The sequence below is a fragment of the Dendrobium catenatum genome, unplaced genomic scaffold (genome assembly GCF_001605985.2).
Source record: "Dendrobium catenatum unplaced genomic scaffold, ASM160598v2 fragScaff_scaffold_390, whole genome shotgun sequence".
Classification (NCBI taxonomy): Eukaryota; Viridiplantae; Streptophyta; class Magnoliopsida; order Asparagales; family Orchidaceae; genus Dendrobium; species Dendrobium catenatum.
In genome coordinates, this window is record NW_021318852.1 from 7811833 (window position 1) to 7826000 (window position 14168).

Genomic DNA, 14168 nt, shown 5'->3' on the forward strand with positions numbered 1-14168 from the left:
GTGTACTTGTAGATTTTGACCATCACTGTCATAGGTGATATCCATACTTGTGTCCACAGTGGTTCGCTATGCTTACGAGGTTCTCACTGTTGTTATCCACAAGTGGTTTGTAGTCATTTGCAGGGGACTGCTGTATCAATTATGACCTCCTAGAAGTATTCGTAGAAGACCCACTGTTCCCACATCATGCTCACCTGTCACCAATCTCAGGTGGGTTTGTTGATTGTACTTGTTTGTAGAGGCGGATCTTCCACTATCAAATGCCAGTTTTGCCATCTCAATCTACAGGCGTTGTTGCTAGTGTTTGAGAGTGGTTTCAGGTGCATGTAGGAGGGACACCAATGCATCTCATTCTTGCAGGTACGGTGCTCCCGATTTCGTAGAGACTGTTGTAAGAGTCCGATACATTATTTACTTGCATGCATTGAGATCTTGTGTGTTGTTCTTAGAAGTTCAAGTCTTCTGAAACCTTGTTCAATTCATGTTAGAGTTTACTTGAGCTTGAGTTCTATGTTCGGGGTCCCCTGATGTCCAAGTCCTCAAGTTCAAGTACATGTTCGAGTGCTTGTTCAGAGTCTTCTGAAGTTCTTTGCAAGTTCATTTGAATGTCCAAGTTGACTTGAGTTTGGTTCAAGTATGATTTTATTTCATTTGAATTTGGATTTCTTTAGAAATCATTTATGTTTTGTTCAGGTCCTCTGCTCGTGTTCAATCAAGTTCGACGGTCCACAAATCTACTGTTCATGTTCATGTTCCAAAAGTTCACTGCTCTTTCTCATTTCGTCCAAATTTTTGTTCTTTTGAGTTCAAAACAGGTCCAAGTGTAGTAACATTTCACCCGAAATTTCGGCAGCCTCCCGGCATCTCCCCTGTTTAGGGGAAAACAACGAGAAAACTGTGCCTTCCCACCACGCGCAATAAAGGCGTGCATGGTAGGTGCCCTCTTTCGAGGACACCGCGGCCGTGATTTTTCTTCCCACCACGCGCAATAAAGGCGTGCACGGGGTCTTTGACGGTACCTGTTACAAGAAGAAGAGCAGTTGCTTTCTCCTCGCCCGGGGGTACTTATAAATTATTCCGGACGCGCAAAGAAAAGGGTACACCAGGCTCGCTGGCCTCGCCGTGTGCGTCGAACCGATTTTCCTCCTATCATGCTCACTAAAGGCGTGCTTAGGTGGTTTGCCGGTCCGACACGCATGTCGAAGTAGGAGGGCGAGGGTCGCTCGCTTACCTTGTCGTAGGTGTCGCGCCAGTTGCCCTTCCCACCACGCTCAATAAAGGCGTGCATAGGTAGACCACCGACTCGACACGCATGCCGAGGTAAGAGAGCGACGAGGTAAGAGAGCGAGAAGGGAGGCGACTGTCCGCCTCGTCGTAGGCGTCGGACCGGATTTCCTCCTACCATGCTCAACAAAGGCGTGCTTAGGTGGTCTACCGGTCTGTCGTACACGTCGAGGACGGAAGCTTGAGTTTAGGGGTTATACCTTCGGGGCCGGTGGACCGGCGGTCGTCGGGGTGGAAGGTAAGAGGATGTTGAGGCGGGAGAAGCAAGCTCTCTTATTTATTTATTTATTTATTTTTTAAACTCGGCAGATTTATGAGATTTGGCCGAATGAAGCACACGATAGGGAGAAAGTTACCTTCCTCACCAACGAACTCTCGTTCTTGCTTCAGGATCAAAATGTCGTGACTTCCGATCCTACAGGCAGGTAAGGTCGTCGGAAGAGCAAAGTCGAGCAACGACTAAGGGCCAAAGAGGCGTGCGAACGAAGGAAAGTTATCTTCACAGCCGTCGGGCGCCCGTTGCTTCCGAACAAAATGTCGTAACTTCGATCCGACTGGAAGAAATGTCGGAGGAGCAAAGTCGAACTACCGCGAAGGAGCTGGACAAGCGTGTCGGAGGGAGAGGGATTGAGGCTTCGACGTCGGACTGGAGTTGAGGGAGGCAGAGCTCGATTGGAAGCAGCGACGACAGTGAAGGAGCGGAGCCAGGCAGCGAGAGCTTTGCTCTCTCGTTTCCCTTTGGTATTTAACGACTCAAACTAGTCGTGTGGGATGAGACGTTGGGTCGTGCGAGCCTCGACGTGCGACGTGGGAGAGGCGATCTCGGCATGCCAGGGACGTGGGATGGCAGAGAGCAGGTGAGATTTGAAATTGATTTTTTTTTTTGTTTTTTTTCTTTTACTTAACAGAGGCCAACATCAGTTAATGATGAATGATTATCAAGCAAGTACGATGACCCATCGCAAGTAGAAATGGATGATATGCAATAGATGTAAGCCCTACGAGTTGCTATAGAAGTCCCGTCGTACACCCCGTGTGTTGTCCATAAGCAAAATGCAAAGAGACTACATCAAGTGCAAATGCCTACAAGTTACTATAGGAATATCATGCTTTTAACAGGCCATCTACAAATGCATAACAGGAGGTTTTGTTATTGCACGACAATCTACCTGCATAAAGTAGCATATAATTTACGATGTGACGTCATGCCACCGAATGGATAGAAGACATCTACGAGTTCTCAAATAGAGCATCACACATATTCAAATGACAGTTGCCCATACAACTGGCCGGCGTCAAACATTTTAAAATACCCCCCCCCCCCACACATGCACTACAATATGTATGCACACAAACACAAAGAAATGCATATGCAAATATACACCTGTATGGGTCCTGGTGAGAGTGTTACGAGTTTACACTTGATATTTAGGGATGCTGCATGGGTCAAATAATAAACTTAAGGTCAACCCCGATCCTCCTACTTGAGTAGATAGAAGTCGACATATCTCTAATCATCAAACAAATGTACGGTCGTAGTGTCGACCTAAATATTTGTTTAATATGTTTATATTAGGTCTTCAAGGTCTATAAAAATGAAAATTCACTAACAAAGGCACAAAACCAACAACGAACCCGATCCTTTGCTAACAATTAGACAGAGTAAACAAAATTCAATAGATAATTATAAAATATCCCCTAAATACTTGCATGGGCCCCGACGAGCGTGTTACGGGCACACACGTGACCTATAAGGATGTTGCGCGGGTCAATAAGTGAACTTAAGTTCGAGCCCGATCATTCTATGTGGATAAATAGGAGTCGTCACGGCTCTAACTATCAAACAAATATATGATCACGGTATCGACCTAGATATTTGTTTTAATATGTTCATATTAGGCCTTCAAGTTCTAAAATAAAAAAAGTTCATTAAATAAAATCATACATTAGACTCGAATCCGATCCTATGTCGGCAATTAATGAGTCGATAAGGTTCAATCAATGAAATAAAAATCCTCATAAATATCCCGATGATGTCCGTGTTGAACGTAAATCTCAACTGGATGGGTCAATTTCAAATATTTACAATTGCCACCCAAATACCCATGAAATCCAAATCTCCAAGAAAATATCAAATTCAAAATATTCAAAATCAAAATTCAACCATAAAAAACTTAAAGCAAAACTCTTCTATCCTCCGCAACAATTTACCGAGGTGGACAAATCCAAATATCACTTCAGCTCATAAAGAGTTAATGTCTGGTCGAGAATATCATTAGTATTCATTCTCAAATAGTCTCTTGCAAGAAAAGACATGACACGTGTCCTCTAATTAGTGATTTTGCTCTCAAATGGCACCGTGAGCAAACGATTATGATCGAGGCCCTCTGAACCAGGTGGTTTGCGGCCAAATGACACTACTAAATTATGGTCATGGCCAGAGCCTATATGCTCCACAATGACATTAAATCTTTGAGATATAAATCAATATGATATAATTGATAGGACACAAAGCCCTCTGTTAGCTAAGATGGATTCAAATTTATTCCCTTTGACAAACATCCACCCCAGGTCTACAAGGTACTCTTGGACGACGCAACCCCTTGTTGCCGACAACGATACTTCTATCAGGTTGGGTCGACTACCTCCTCTGACTAAGTAGACTAGGAACCACGATGACTCTTAACGACAGAACCATGAGATTTGGATCAGGTCCGTCATCATTTCCTCCACCATCTGCTTTAAATACAAGATGGTGAAATTCTCAGTTTTAAATATCAAACCTTCAAACACTTAAACTCATGCTGCTACTATACATCGGATATCACATATTCTCTATGTATTTGATTGATGACTACCCTTAATCGAAAGTTCTCTCTCGTTACTGGGAGGGGTAATTAACTGTAGGTACTTGCGCCTATAGTAAACCAAAACTCAGATCTTAAAGTCCTTGCAAAATGACGGTGAAATCTCTGGGTAGTGTCTTATGTACAAACCCAATCCGCCTTTTGAAAATTACTGCGGAACTTAATCCGTTAAAACTCCCCCGAAAGAGGGGAGGTCAAGGTGCGAATTTTCGGAGTCCACAGTTTGTTATTTATTTTATTTATCTTTTAGTATGCATTAAATCAGTAAAAAGCTCATCCTTTGTGCAGCTGACAGTTCTTGATTATTTTCATGACCTTAGATTACTTTGTTGACTGAAGATGGGGCCGTACTGAGCAGCAAATATCTTACGTCTGTTGCATGCTTGGAGACGGGGAAAAACTGTGAATTTCCTAACTACCTTGTGGAGATCTGTGAAAAAAGAACTTCTGCAGCTGGACAAGGTAAATATATTTCTGGAAACCGTGCTATAGAATTTAGTGGGAATACACAAGTATAGTTTGTGTTTGATACTGTACCTAATCTTGAATAGTTTTGATATTTATAGTTTCTTTTATCTTCAGAATTCTTTGAATAAATGAAGAAGCGTTAATTATTATTCCTGATTTCAGTTTTTTTGGTTGATACAGATGGCCACAGTAATTTTCCCTCATGCAAAGATCTTCACATGAAGGATTCTATGAATCAAGTTGTGCCTTCTAAACCTGAAAAATTTAACAAAGCTATCACTTATAGGAAAGCTCGCAAAATTCCATTGTCCAGTGGTTTGTTTTTTCTACCGTAATATTATAGTTAACTTTATTTTTAAATCTTCTTTTAAGCGTTGTTCAATTAATGCTTTATTATATAGTTGGAGTTCACTCTTCAAATTTTTGCCTTCTTAAAATGCAAATATTTTACAAGATGTTGACCTGATATAAAAAAATCTCAATACCCTTGCATGATCTTCTCTCTCCACCCGTATACCATGCATGTCACCCCCATCCATCTCCATGTGTGAAATCACTAACACCCCTTCTTGCTATTCAATTTACCTCTCTCTATGACTCTTTATCGCCACCTCTTCCTCCTGTTTGCTCCTAGTCAAAAGCCTTGAAAACCCTACCTGCTCTAGCTCACAGTTGCCTACTCAACCTAGCTTGTTTCCTACCAAAACCACCACCATCTTCATCATCCGCCCGACCAACCATTACAACCCCTATCGATGTCTCTCCCTCCCTCTCTCTTTCTCTCCCTTCTCTATCTCTCTCTTTCTCTCTTTTACTCACACACTCTATCTCTCCCCCTCTTTCACTCTCTTTGTAAGAGTCTCTCGCTCTCTTCCTCTCTCTTTCTGTCTTTATCTTTCTATCTCTCTTTTTTCCTCGTTCTTCTTCTCTTTCCTTCTTTCTCTCCCTTTCTCTTTTTCTCTGACCTTCTCCCTTCCATTCTCTCTCCCCTTTATCTCTCTAATAGAAATAGAAAAAAAGAAAGAAAAAATTATGCCTATTTGCTTTGTAGGCTTGTCTCACCCATCATTGTCATCACCACTTCATGCATGAAGGTATATGCTTGCAAATTCTTAAAATACTTGAAATCCCGATTGTGAGTTGATCATAGCATGTGTACGTTTCTTAGCATGACAAAAGAAACTCAGAGATGCTGTTCACGATGTAGCGGGCAAACTTTTTGCGTGTTTTCCTTAGCATGGTAGGGAAATTCAAATTTTTCTACTCGTGCTTGTTGTTCTAATGTAGTGGAGAAATATTGCAAATTTTAGACTGATGTAATGTGACTGAAGGAATTTTTAAAAGCAATGTTAAATATCGAAGCCTTAAATGCAGTATATCAGTAACTTTATTAGTGTCAACATACTTAATTGATTACAACATGTCATTCATTTGTTTATTTTATTTATTTTTAACATAAAATATCTTATCTTAGATTTTGAATATGTCATTGCATAAATGTCTATATTCATTGGCCTCCATAAGGTAGTGGATTGTCTTCAATCCACATCACATATCATAGGGTTGTAACCCAACTTGTAGGCTAACATCTTAAAGTTTTATAGAGACCAAGCATAACCCAACATTATTGCTATTAAAACTAGCCTTATATCTATGTCAAGAGTTGAGGATCCTTTTCCTCTATATTGCTGACCTTATAACCCCACCTGTACATATCATCATAAATATAATATTGCCAACCTATCTCACATAATATTACCTTTATCATATTTTTTTGCATTGTAGAATATGTAAATATGTATCTCATTTATCGAGATATACTATCAACATTATACACCATTGTTAATTCATATGTCCCAAATGATCTTTTTAAAATTAAAATTTAATAAAATATTAATATAAAACACGTGGTTTACATAATTTAAAAATTTATGCATGATCATTTAATTATGAATGATTGGACATACATGCAGTTTGCAATATGAAGAAGTATCTAGAATGTAGTCTACAATCTACATTCAAGTCTAAATGAATATAAAGGTCTACATGCATAATACTAAAGCAAATTTACTTTATGAATTAGGGATGAAATATCTTACGTCTCCAACCCGTAGTGCTTAGCTTCTTGCATGCTAGTGGCCACCTCCATCGTCTCTGTCGACATCGCTCTTGCTTGTATGCTTCACCCCCCTTCACTCTTGGAGTCTCTTGCTCTTGCCCTTACCCTTACCCTTGTTCTCACCTATTCCGCTCAGTGCGTCCCTCCCTACCCTTTTTTAAGTTTTGTAATTAATGAAATCAACTTTAGGCTAGTTTATTTATTTATTCTTTAATTAATATTTTTATTATAATTTATTAATTAATTATGATGTCTTATTTCAATAAAATTTATTGAGCAAATTAGTCTCTCTCAAAATTTAATTTTTTTATATAATTGAAATAACAACTTATTATTTTAAACAATTAGTTCATTTTATGTCAATTATATATCGAAGGCTTTATTAAGTCTTTAAATTATTCATAATTTTAAATTAATTAATAATTTTAGTGTTAGTATTTACTAATTAAATAAATGATATTTTTTGGGTCATTGCATCATAATCAATAACATTATTCGAATAATTTTGGGATGGCTTAGGGATTCTTCTTATCTATACATTCATATTGTCTTTATACATGATTCGTTGGCAAATCATTTATTTTATCATTTCTAGCTATATTAATTTTTTCTATTCCTTTACTTTTCTTTTCTTTTCATTTTTTTCCTTTGTACACTTCTCATCTAAATTCTACTCATCTTATTGGTGTATCTTTTGCACTCTATTTTATCTATATGATCATCAACTTTGCCTTCATTTTGTTACTCCCGCTCCCAATCTCTCTCAAATAATTATTAGTTTACCTTAAAAACTTTGTTAACTTCTCTTATTATATGATGCTTCTATGACATCCATCCATCTAAACTGCCTCTCTTTTAATTCACCTAATTATACCCTCACTCATATTCCCATTGTTTTGAGTTATTAAAGAGCCAAGAAATCTTAGCTTTCTAACTAAATATAACTTGATGCTTTAATATTAATGATTGATTATTATTTGTTCCACATGTCACTGAAATGTCATCGATGTATTCAATTTTGATTTTACTAATTCTGAACCTTTCTTTCCTTTTCAAGTTTTTCTCTGTTGTTCTAATGTTCAACTTAAAATACAATCTTAACTCGTGCTTTGTTTCATTGATAATACATGCATCGAGCACTCCATTTAGAATATATGCTGTAAGAAAGTTCATGTCTAATATTAAAAATGTCAGTCTTAAATGTTTACCTTTTATGCAACCTTTTTATAATTGAAAAACTTTTTAATGAATCCACAATCTATTCTAAAATCTATATTTTTAAATAACTTCAATGTACCTTTTAGATTCAACTTTACTTTGTCAATATCCATTCTATCAGCTTCTGTGGCACTCAAATCAATTCTTGTGGTACTTCCATGAAGTGATAATAAAAATCACATGGAGGTCCTTATGTTTCTTTTTTTATTTTTTATTAATTGTTTTAGAATGAAGATCACTTGTGCAGTTTATCTTTATGGCATAAGACCAAAATAATTAATAATAAAGTGATTTTCCTTAATATTGTTCCCACTTCTCCTCCTATAGCTTCATTGTATGTTCATGAGTTTAGTTCCCCTTACAGTTAATTTCTTGTAAAATACATCTGTAATTGTTTAGTATCACCGTAGTCTTGAAATTATATTTGAACGATTCGTGAGCAAAAGTTATCAAGTATGTTTTATATCTTTGTTTCTCAAGGCGCATCTTTTTTGAGCTTATAGGTTTGCTTTTAAATTCTGATTGGTCCATCATACCATTATTCATTATGCACATGCGCTTGCCTGCTCAATGCACCTATGCAGAACATATGAATTAGTAAATTTAGACAGGTTTACACAAATATGGTTGGTTATGTACCTATGTAGTTAAACCTCTTTATTCTCATTAGAATATTTGTTATAGAAAAAGAAATTCTAAAACTGGAAATTTCATAAACCCTTTTAATTGTAACCTTAAATCTGCTTAAAATTTAAAAAAAAATCTTTGGAGCTATTTAATTGGATTTACAGAATCTGATATATTAGGTTTTATCTTCTCATTTTGTGCAACTACAGGAACATATACCTGTTTATCTTTTCTGTCTATATAATGGAATGCAATAATAAAATGCTATCTTTATTTAACAGGGTTAATTTGACCTATGTGCAGCTCCCAAAAAGGAAACTGGTTGTAGAACCCCAAATGCTAGGTCTTCTGCCGCTCCTAGCAGTAAGCCATTATTTGCAGTGATTTGTCTTTAATTAAATATTGATTATTTGTCTTGTCTTTTTATTCTTGTTCTTCTTCGTGGATGCTAAATATCCTCTAAGTCTACTTTAAAGCATAGTCATTTTTCACATTTATATATTGATGATTCTTTATTTGCGTAACTATACAGATCTCTCTACGGATCTTTCTAAGAAAGTTACAAATAATTGCGAGTCAAAATTGGGTAGCTTCATCAGTTCTAGTTCTGCACCTTTACGTGATGGTATTTTTATGCCTTTTTTTTTATCCTTCTCGTTTCTTACTTGAGCAGTTTTCCATTTGATATACATGTCCGATGGTTATCTGTACCAGTCAGGAATACAATTATATTATTTCATGCTTCAATAAGTCAATAGGTTGTATGTCTTATTCGTTTGCTAGCTAGCTCTAAGATCTCAGATTCTGATATATTTCTTATTTTTGTCATTTTTTTAGTTTACGTTTAAGATATCTTTGCTGTTCCTATTCAGCCGGGCAGATTCTATCAGTTGTTAAGAGGCCAAGTCCTGATGGGAGCCTTGTTTTATTGGATCCATTTGAGGAGCAGGGTTTTACCTCACAATCTTCAGATAAAAACCAGCTTGATTTGCAGAGTAAGTTTGCCGCTTAATGTGCTGTTGACATGTTCACTTCCACCTGCACAACAATTATCATGCGTGGCTGAATGCAGTGTCCTCTGAAAAGACTGGAACATCATCATGCCATGGTTTAAAATCTGCAAATTCACAAAAAGATTCTATGTTAGCTTCCCAACTTGTGCTAGATGCTGATTCTGAGGGAATCACATCAGAAAATGATCGTGCTTCATCAATTTGGTCGTCTGGGTATGTTAAACATATCATTAACACATTTCTGAGAAGTTTCCATCCATCTAGAGATTATTTGAATATAAAATGTGTGCTTTCTGGAAGCATGATAGATCTATTTTTGTGGTGCCACTATATGAATCAACTTGCCTACCTTGATTAGAACATATGAATTAGTTTAATATGCTAACATTGTCATATTTGCTCGTGAAAAATGATAAAGTGATAAATTATGCTTTATTTCAGATTGCATTCATAGAAGAGAGATATCCATTGAATAATCTTAATATTTTGATCTTTGGCGTATTTATCAGTTACTTTTGAAGTAATCTTTAGGTTTTATGGTGCAAATGTATTAGGGTTTTAATGCGCACAATATAGTTTTCTGTAGTACCAATTTGGATTAGAGTTAAAGGGAAGATTCCCTGCCATAAATGTTTTGGTGGATATAGGAAAAACATGGAAGGATAATCAAAGATTACTGGTTGGAAATGTATTTGCTTGTGCTTTATTGAAAGTCTTTTGGAGAAATGTGAAAAAGCTGACCGTAAGACATTCAATTAGTTCAATTAAGAGATTTCATAATGTGAAAAAATTAATCTCCATCAATTTCACGTCTATTAATTTGACAACCATCAGTTTTCCACCAATGCCAACAGTCCACCTTATCCACTCATGCCACCTCAGTGATTTGTGAGATTAATACTTCCCATCTCATCGCTGGCTCTGAAAATTCATACCCAGCTCTTCTAAGAAAGTTGTTCCCATATAAATTTTTTAGAATATATATTCAATATCAATATAGAAACGCTCATTTATTTTAACCTCATTTTAGAAGGATTTTATGATATGATTCCAAAATTTTTATAGGTGCAAGCCCTCAGAACCAATTATTGCTCCTGTTCTGTTAATGAAAGAGAACTTTCGATTAGAATTAATTAATAGTACTAGATACTTATCGAACAACGATTTGGTTTTAGGATAGTGAAAATTTGCCATCATTGGCATAGAGTTAGTGGCGAGGGAATGATGATGAACTCTATTAAGATCTAATGGTTCCAATGTCTTGGGTTGTCATGGACCCTGGTCTATTTAGTTAAAGGAAGTACTTGACCTAACCTGATTGAAAGATTCTTTGTCAGCAACCATGAATTGCATCGTCTAAAGGGATCTTATAAACCTAGAATAGATATTTTCTTAAGGGGATAATCTTAAATCAACCTTAACTAATAGAGGGCTTTTGCTATATTAAATACACCCTATGATTTATTACTCAAGAGGGTTGAGCCATTAGGGAACATGCCGCACCTTCACATCCCATTCCTCATGATCGACCAATTCCACTGTGTCGAAGCCGAACAACTCCCGTCTGATTGCGAATCTCGAGCTAGCCGACCTCACAGCAGCAAGCCCGACCTTCCATCTACAAGCCAAACCTGAGACCCCCAATTCTGTTCGGCCTTACCTGATTTGACACCTCTGTTCGACTTCAGTAGGCCGAACCAGACTTCAACCAGCCGGATCCGAGCTCTTACCCATGATCCTTCTTTTGGTAGCTTACAGAAGTTGTGAATTTCTAGCAAAAACTATGAAGCATTGGTGGAGGGCTCCATATGCGTTGTACAACGTATTTGCCGATAGAAATACACTATTGCAGGTTGAATATTGAAGAAGATGACAACATGCAGATGACGAAATGGGCAAAACTGCATTGTCGACGCACGACAAGAAAAACTCGCAAACACCACGATTCACTTGTAAACAAAAGTAGGGAATCAGTAGTAAAAATTGTGGACCACTGATAAAGTGAGGCAGCAAATTTGTGGAGACAAGCTATCACACCAGATACCAGCTTACTTGCAAGCGACAGGTAGGATTCCCCTAGCGCACCACACGACGTATCTGTCGTTAGAAACATACTCCTACAAGCTGAATATTGAAGAAAGTGACAGTTTGTAGAAGATAACATATAAACGGTTATGATTGGGAGGTTTTGCCGCCAAATGACACCATTAAATTACGGTCATGGTCAGAACCTGTATGCTCCTAACGGCTTCAAATCCTTGAGTAATGAATTAATAGGGTATGATCAATAGGGCACAAAGCCCTCTGTTAGCTAAGGTGGATTCAAATCTATCCCCTTAAACAAATATTGCTTGGACAAAATAACCCATGGCTGCCAACAAGGATCGGTTAGATTGGGTTGAATACCTCTTCTGACTAAGTAAACTAGGGACCATGATTGCCTGAGATGACGGAACCATGAGATCTTGATCGAGTTTATCATCATTCCTCCTCTATCCGCTTTAAGTACGAGGTGATGAATTTTTAATTTTAATTGTTAAATTTTCAAATACCTAAACTCTGCTGCTACTAAACACCAGATACTACGTATCTGTTTGATGACTAGCCTAAATCGAAAGTTCTATTTCGTTATTGGGAGGGGTAATTAACTATAAAGGGCTTGCGTCTATAGGAAACCTGAACTTCGATCATAAAATCCTCGCAAAATGAGGGCGCAATTTTTTGCTAATGTCTTATTCAAAACCAAATATGCCTTCTGAAAAATTTGCCTCGAAACTTACTCGTTAAAAATTTTCTCGATGACCGGAAGAAAGAAAGGTGCTGCGGAGAGGCTGGGGGGCAAATTTTCGGAGCCCACATAATCGTAATATGATTTTACGGTCATTAAGCTAACCATCTTGCTAGGGGGCATATACCACATCTTTAGTGATATGAGATATTTGGGTGTGCTCATATAAATACATTATATATGATATTGACTCCTTGTGAGTTATTATTAAATTTAACTTTGTTATCCTTAACAAACTAGTATGGGGGATGAAGTTGTATCTGCCTTGAGTGCAAGGAACTTTTTTTATTTTCTTATATAGAGGTAGAGAGGGTAAAGCTAAGAGTGGAAAATTCGATGAGATGTCAATGGTAGCATTTTCTTGGAGATTGGGTTGGAGGATTACCGTAAGCTTCAAACAAGTTTTGACGGAGTTGGAGGAGAAGGGTGATGGGATGAGGCGGTTGATAAGGGTTTCAAGTATTCGGCTAGGAGCAGATGCGTGAGTGGACAAGGAAGGGAGGGAGGGAGTGTAGAGGGTTTACATGGGAATCTAAGGATTCATTAGTAATGAAACTCTCTTTGCAAGTGTTTTCAAGGAAAGGAAAAAACGCCTTGTGAGATATCTGAAAATGCCAAGGTATATTTGAATGGTTGTTCTACGTGTAAGGATTTTTCTAACATGCTTCTCCGTAATTTCTTTCAGCTCAGTCGTACTTGATACTCCAACAAAATCGAGCATCAATAATACTGAGGGACATACCGGCTTAGCAGTCAAAGCTTCAGAAGTTTTGGGTGTTCCTATGCTGTCTGGATCTGGCCAAACCAATAAACCAGATAAGGCCCTCTCTGATGTTGGATTCTCCATTGAAGTGATTAATGAAATGAATCCAATTTTTCCTATGCAAAACCCCTTGGGAGTTCTAAATGGAAAGCAGCACCTTTCTTCTTCTAGCATCCTTTTGAAGGACAATTTGGATGCTCATGAAAAGAGCACTTTGCACGGTGAGTAGAAGTATCTCTCTGTATTTCTTTCCAATATCCTTCTTCCATAGGCTCTATAAGATGCTGCTCTGCTAATTCTTATTTTATTCTGAATTATAATGTGAATTTGATGCTTCTTTGTGCCTCACAAACAGATGAAAGAAATGAGTCAGTGTCCTTCGCCATCGCAGCATCAACTGTTCATGCAACTTCAGATGTCACAAAGGATTTTCCTGTTTTTGATCTTGGGTTATGAAGAGCTAATTGTGAAATCCCCATGTTTTTACAAATAACATACAGCAACTATTCTTTATACAGAAAGTTTAGAGGCTTTTTCTCTTCATTCATAGGAAGATCAAACTATCATGCAAGCAACAATGAATTATTAAGTAATTCTAATTGTTCTTTTTCTTTTTTCATCGAATTCAATATGATTGCTGACCCCAATATGTAGCTTACTGTAACATCCATCTCGATAAAATTTTGACAGCAGACAACTGATTTGAAAATTCAAATTAATTAAACTGCTTGGAATTTAACTTTCTTTTTGCACCATTTTGTTAAAAATATTCAAACAACAAAAGATTTTAGATTCTATTGTTAACGGATCCTAATATAAGCAGGATCGACAACAGGCTTTTGCCAGGATTTCTTAAGCATGTTTTATTCAAGATTGGTGGCTACTTGACACTGTTTAGGGGGAAGCAGATTCGAGGTAAGATTATATGGACCACCTCTTCTCATCAAGGATCTTTCTACCGTTTTCAACGAATTGTTTTTTTAATTTTTTAAAATTACAAGTCCTTTTAGATCATTTTAGT

At 37.3% G+C, this 14168-nt stretch overlaps 1 protein-coding gene across 4 annotated transcripts in view; it reads left to right on the forward strand.

Annotated features, from left to right (window-relative positions):
* Nucleotides 1–13884, forward strand: part of LOC110106204 — a 36969-nt gene extending 23085 nt beyond the window's left edge. For all 4 annotated transcript variants that reach the window (XM_028694075.1, XM_020835995.2, XM_020835994.2 and 1 more), the window contains 8 exons: nucleotides 4472–4613; nucleotides 4800–4934; nucleotides 8887–8946; nucleotides 9116–9208; nucleotides 9456–9578; nucleotides 9656–9809; nucleotides 13070–13368; nucleotides 13503–13884. In XM_028694075.1, coding sequence (XP_028549908.1) covers nucleotides 4472–4613; nucleotides 4800–4934; nucleotides 8887–8946; nucleotides 9116–9208; nucleotides 9456–9578; nucleotides 9656–9809; nucleotides 13070–13368; nucleotides 13503–13603 — 1107 coding nt within the window. In that variant the 3' untranslated portion in view covers nucleotides 13604–13884. The remainder of the gene's footprint in view (nucleotides 1–4471; nucleotides 4614–4799; nucleotides 4935–8886; nucleotides 8947–9115; nucleotides 9209–9455; nucleotides 9579–9655; nucleotides 9810–13069; nucleotides 13369–13502) is intronic.
* Nucleotides 13885–14168: the final 284 nt, after the last annotated feature.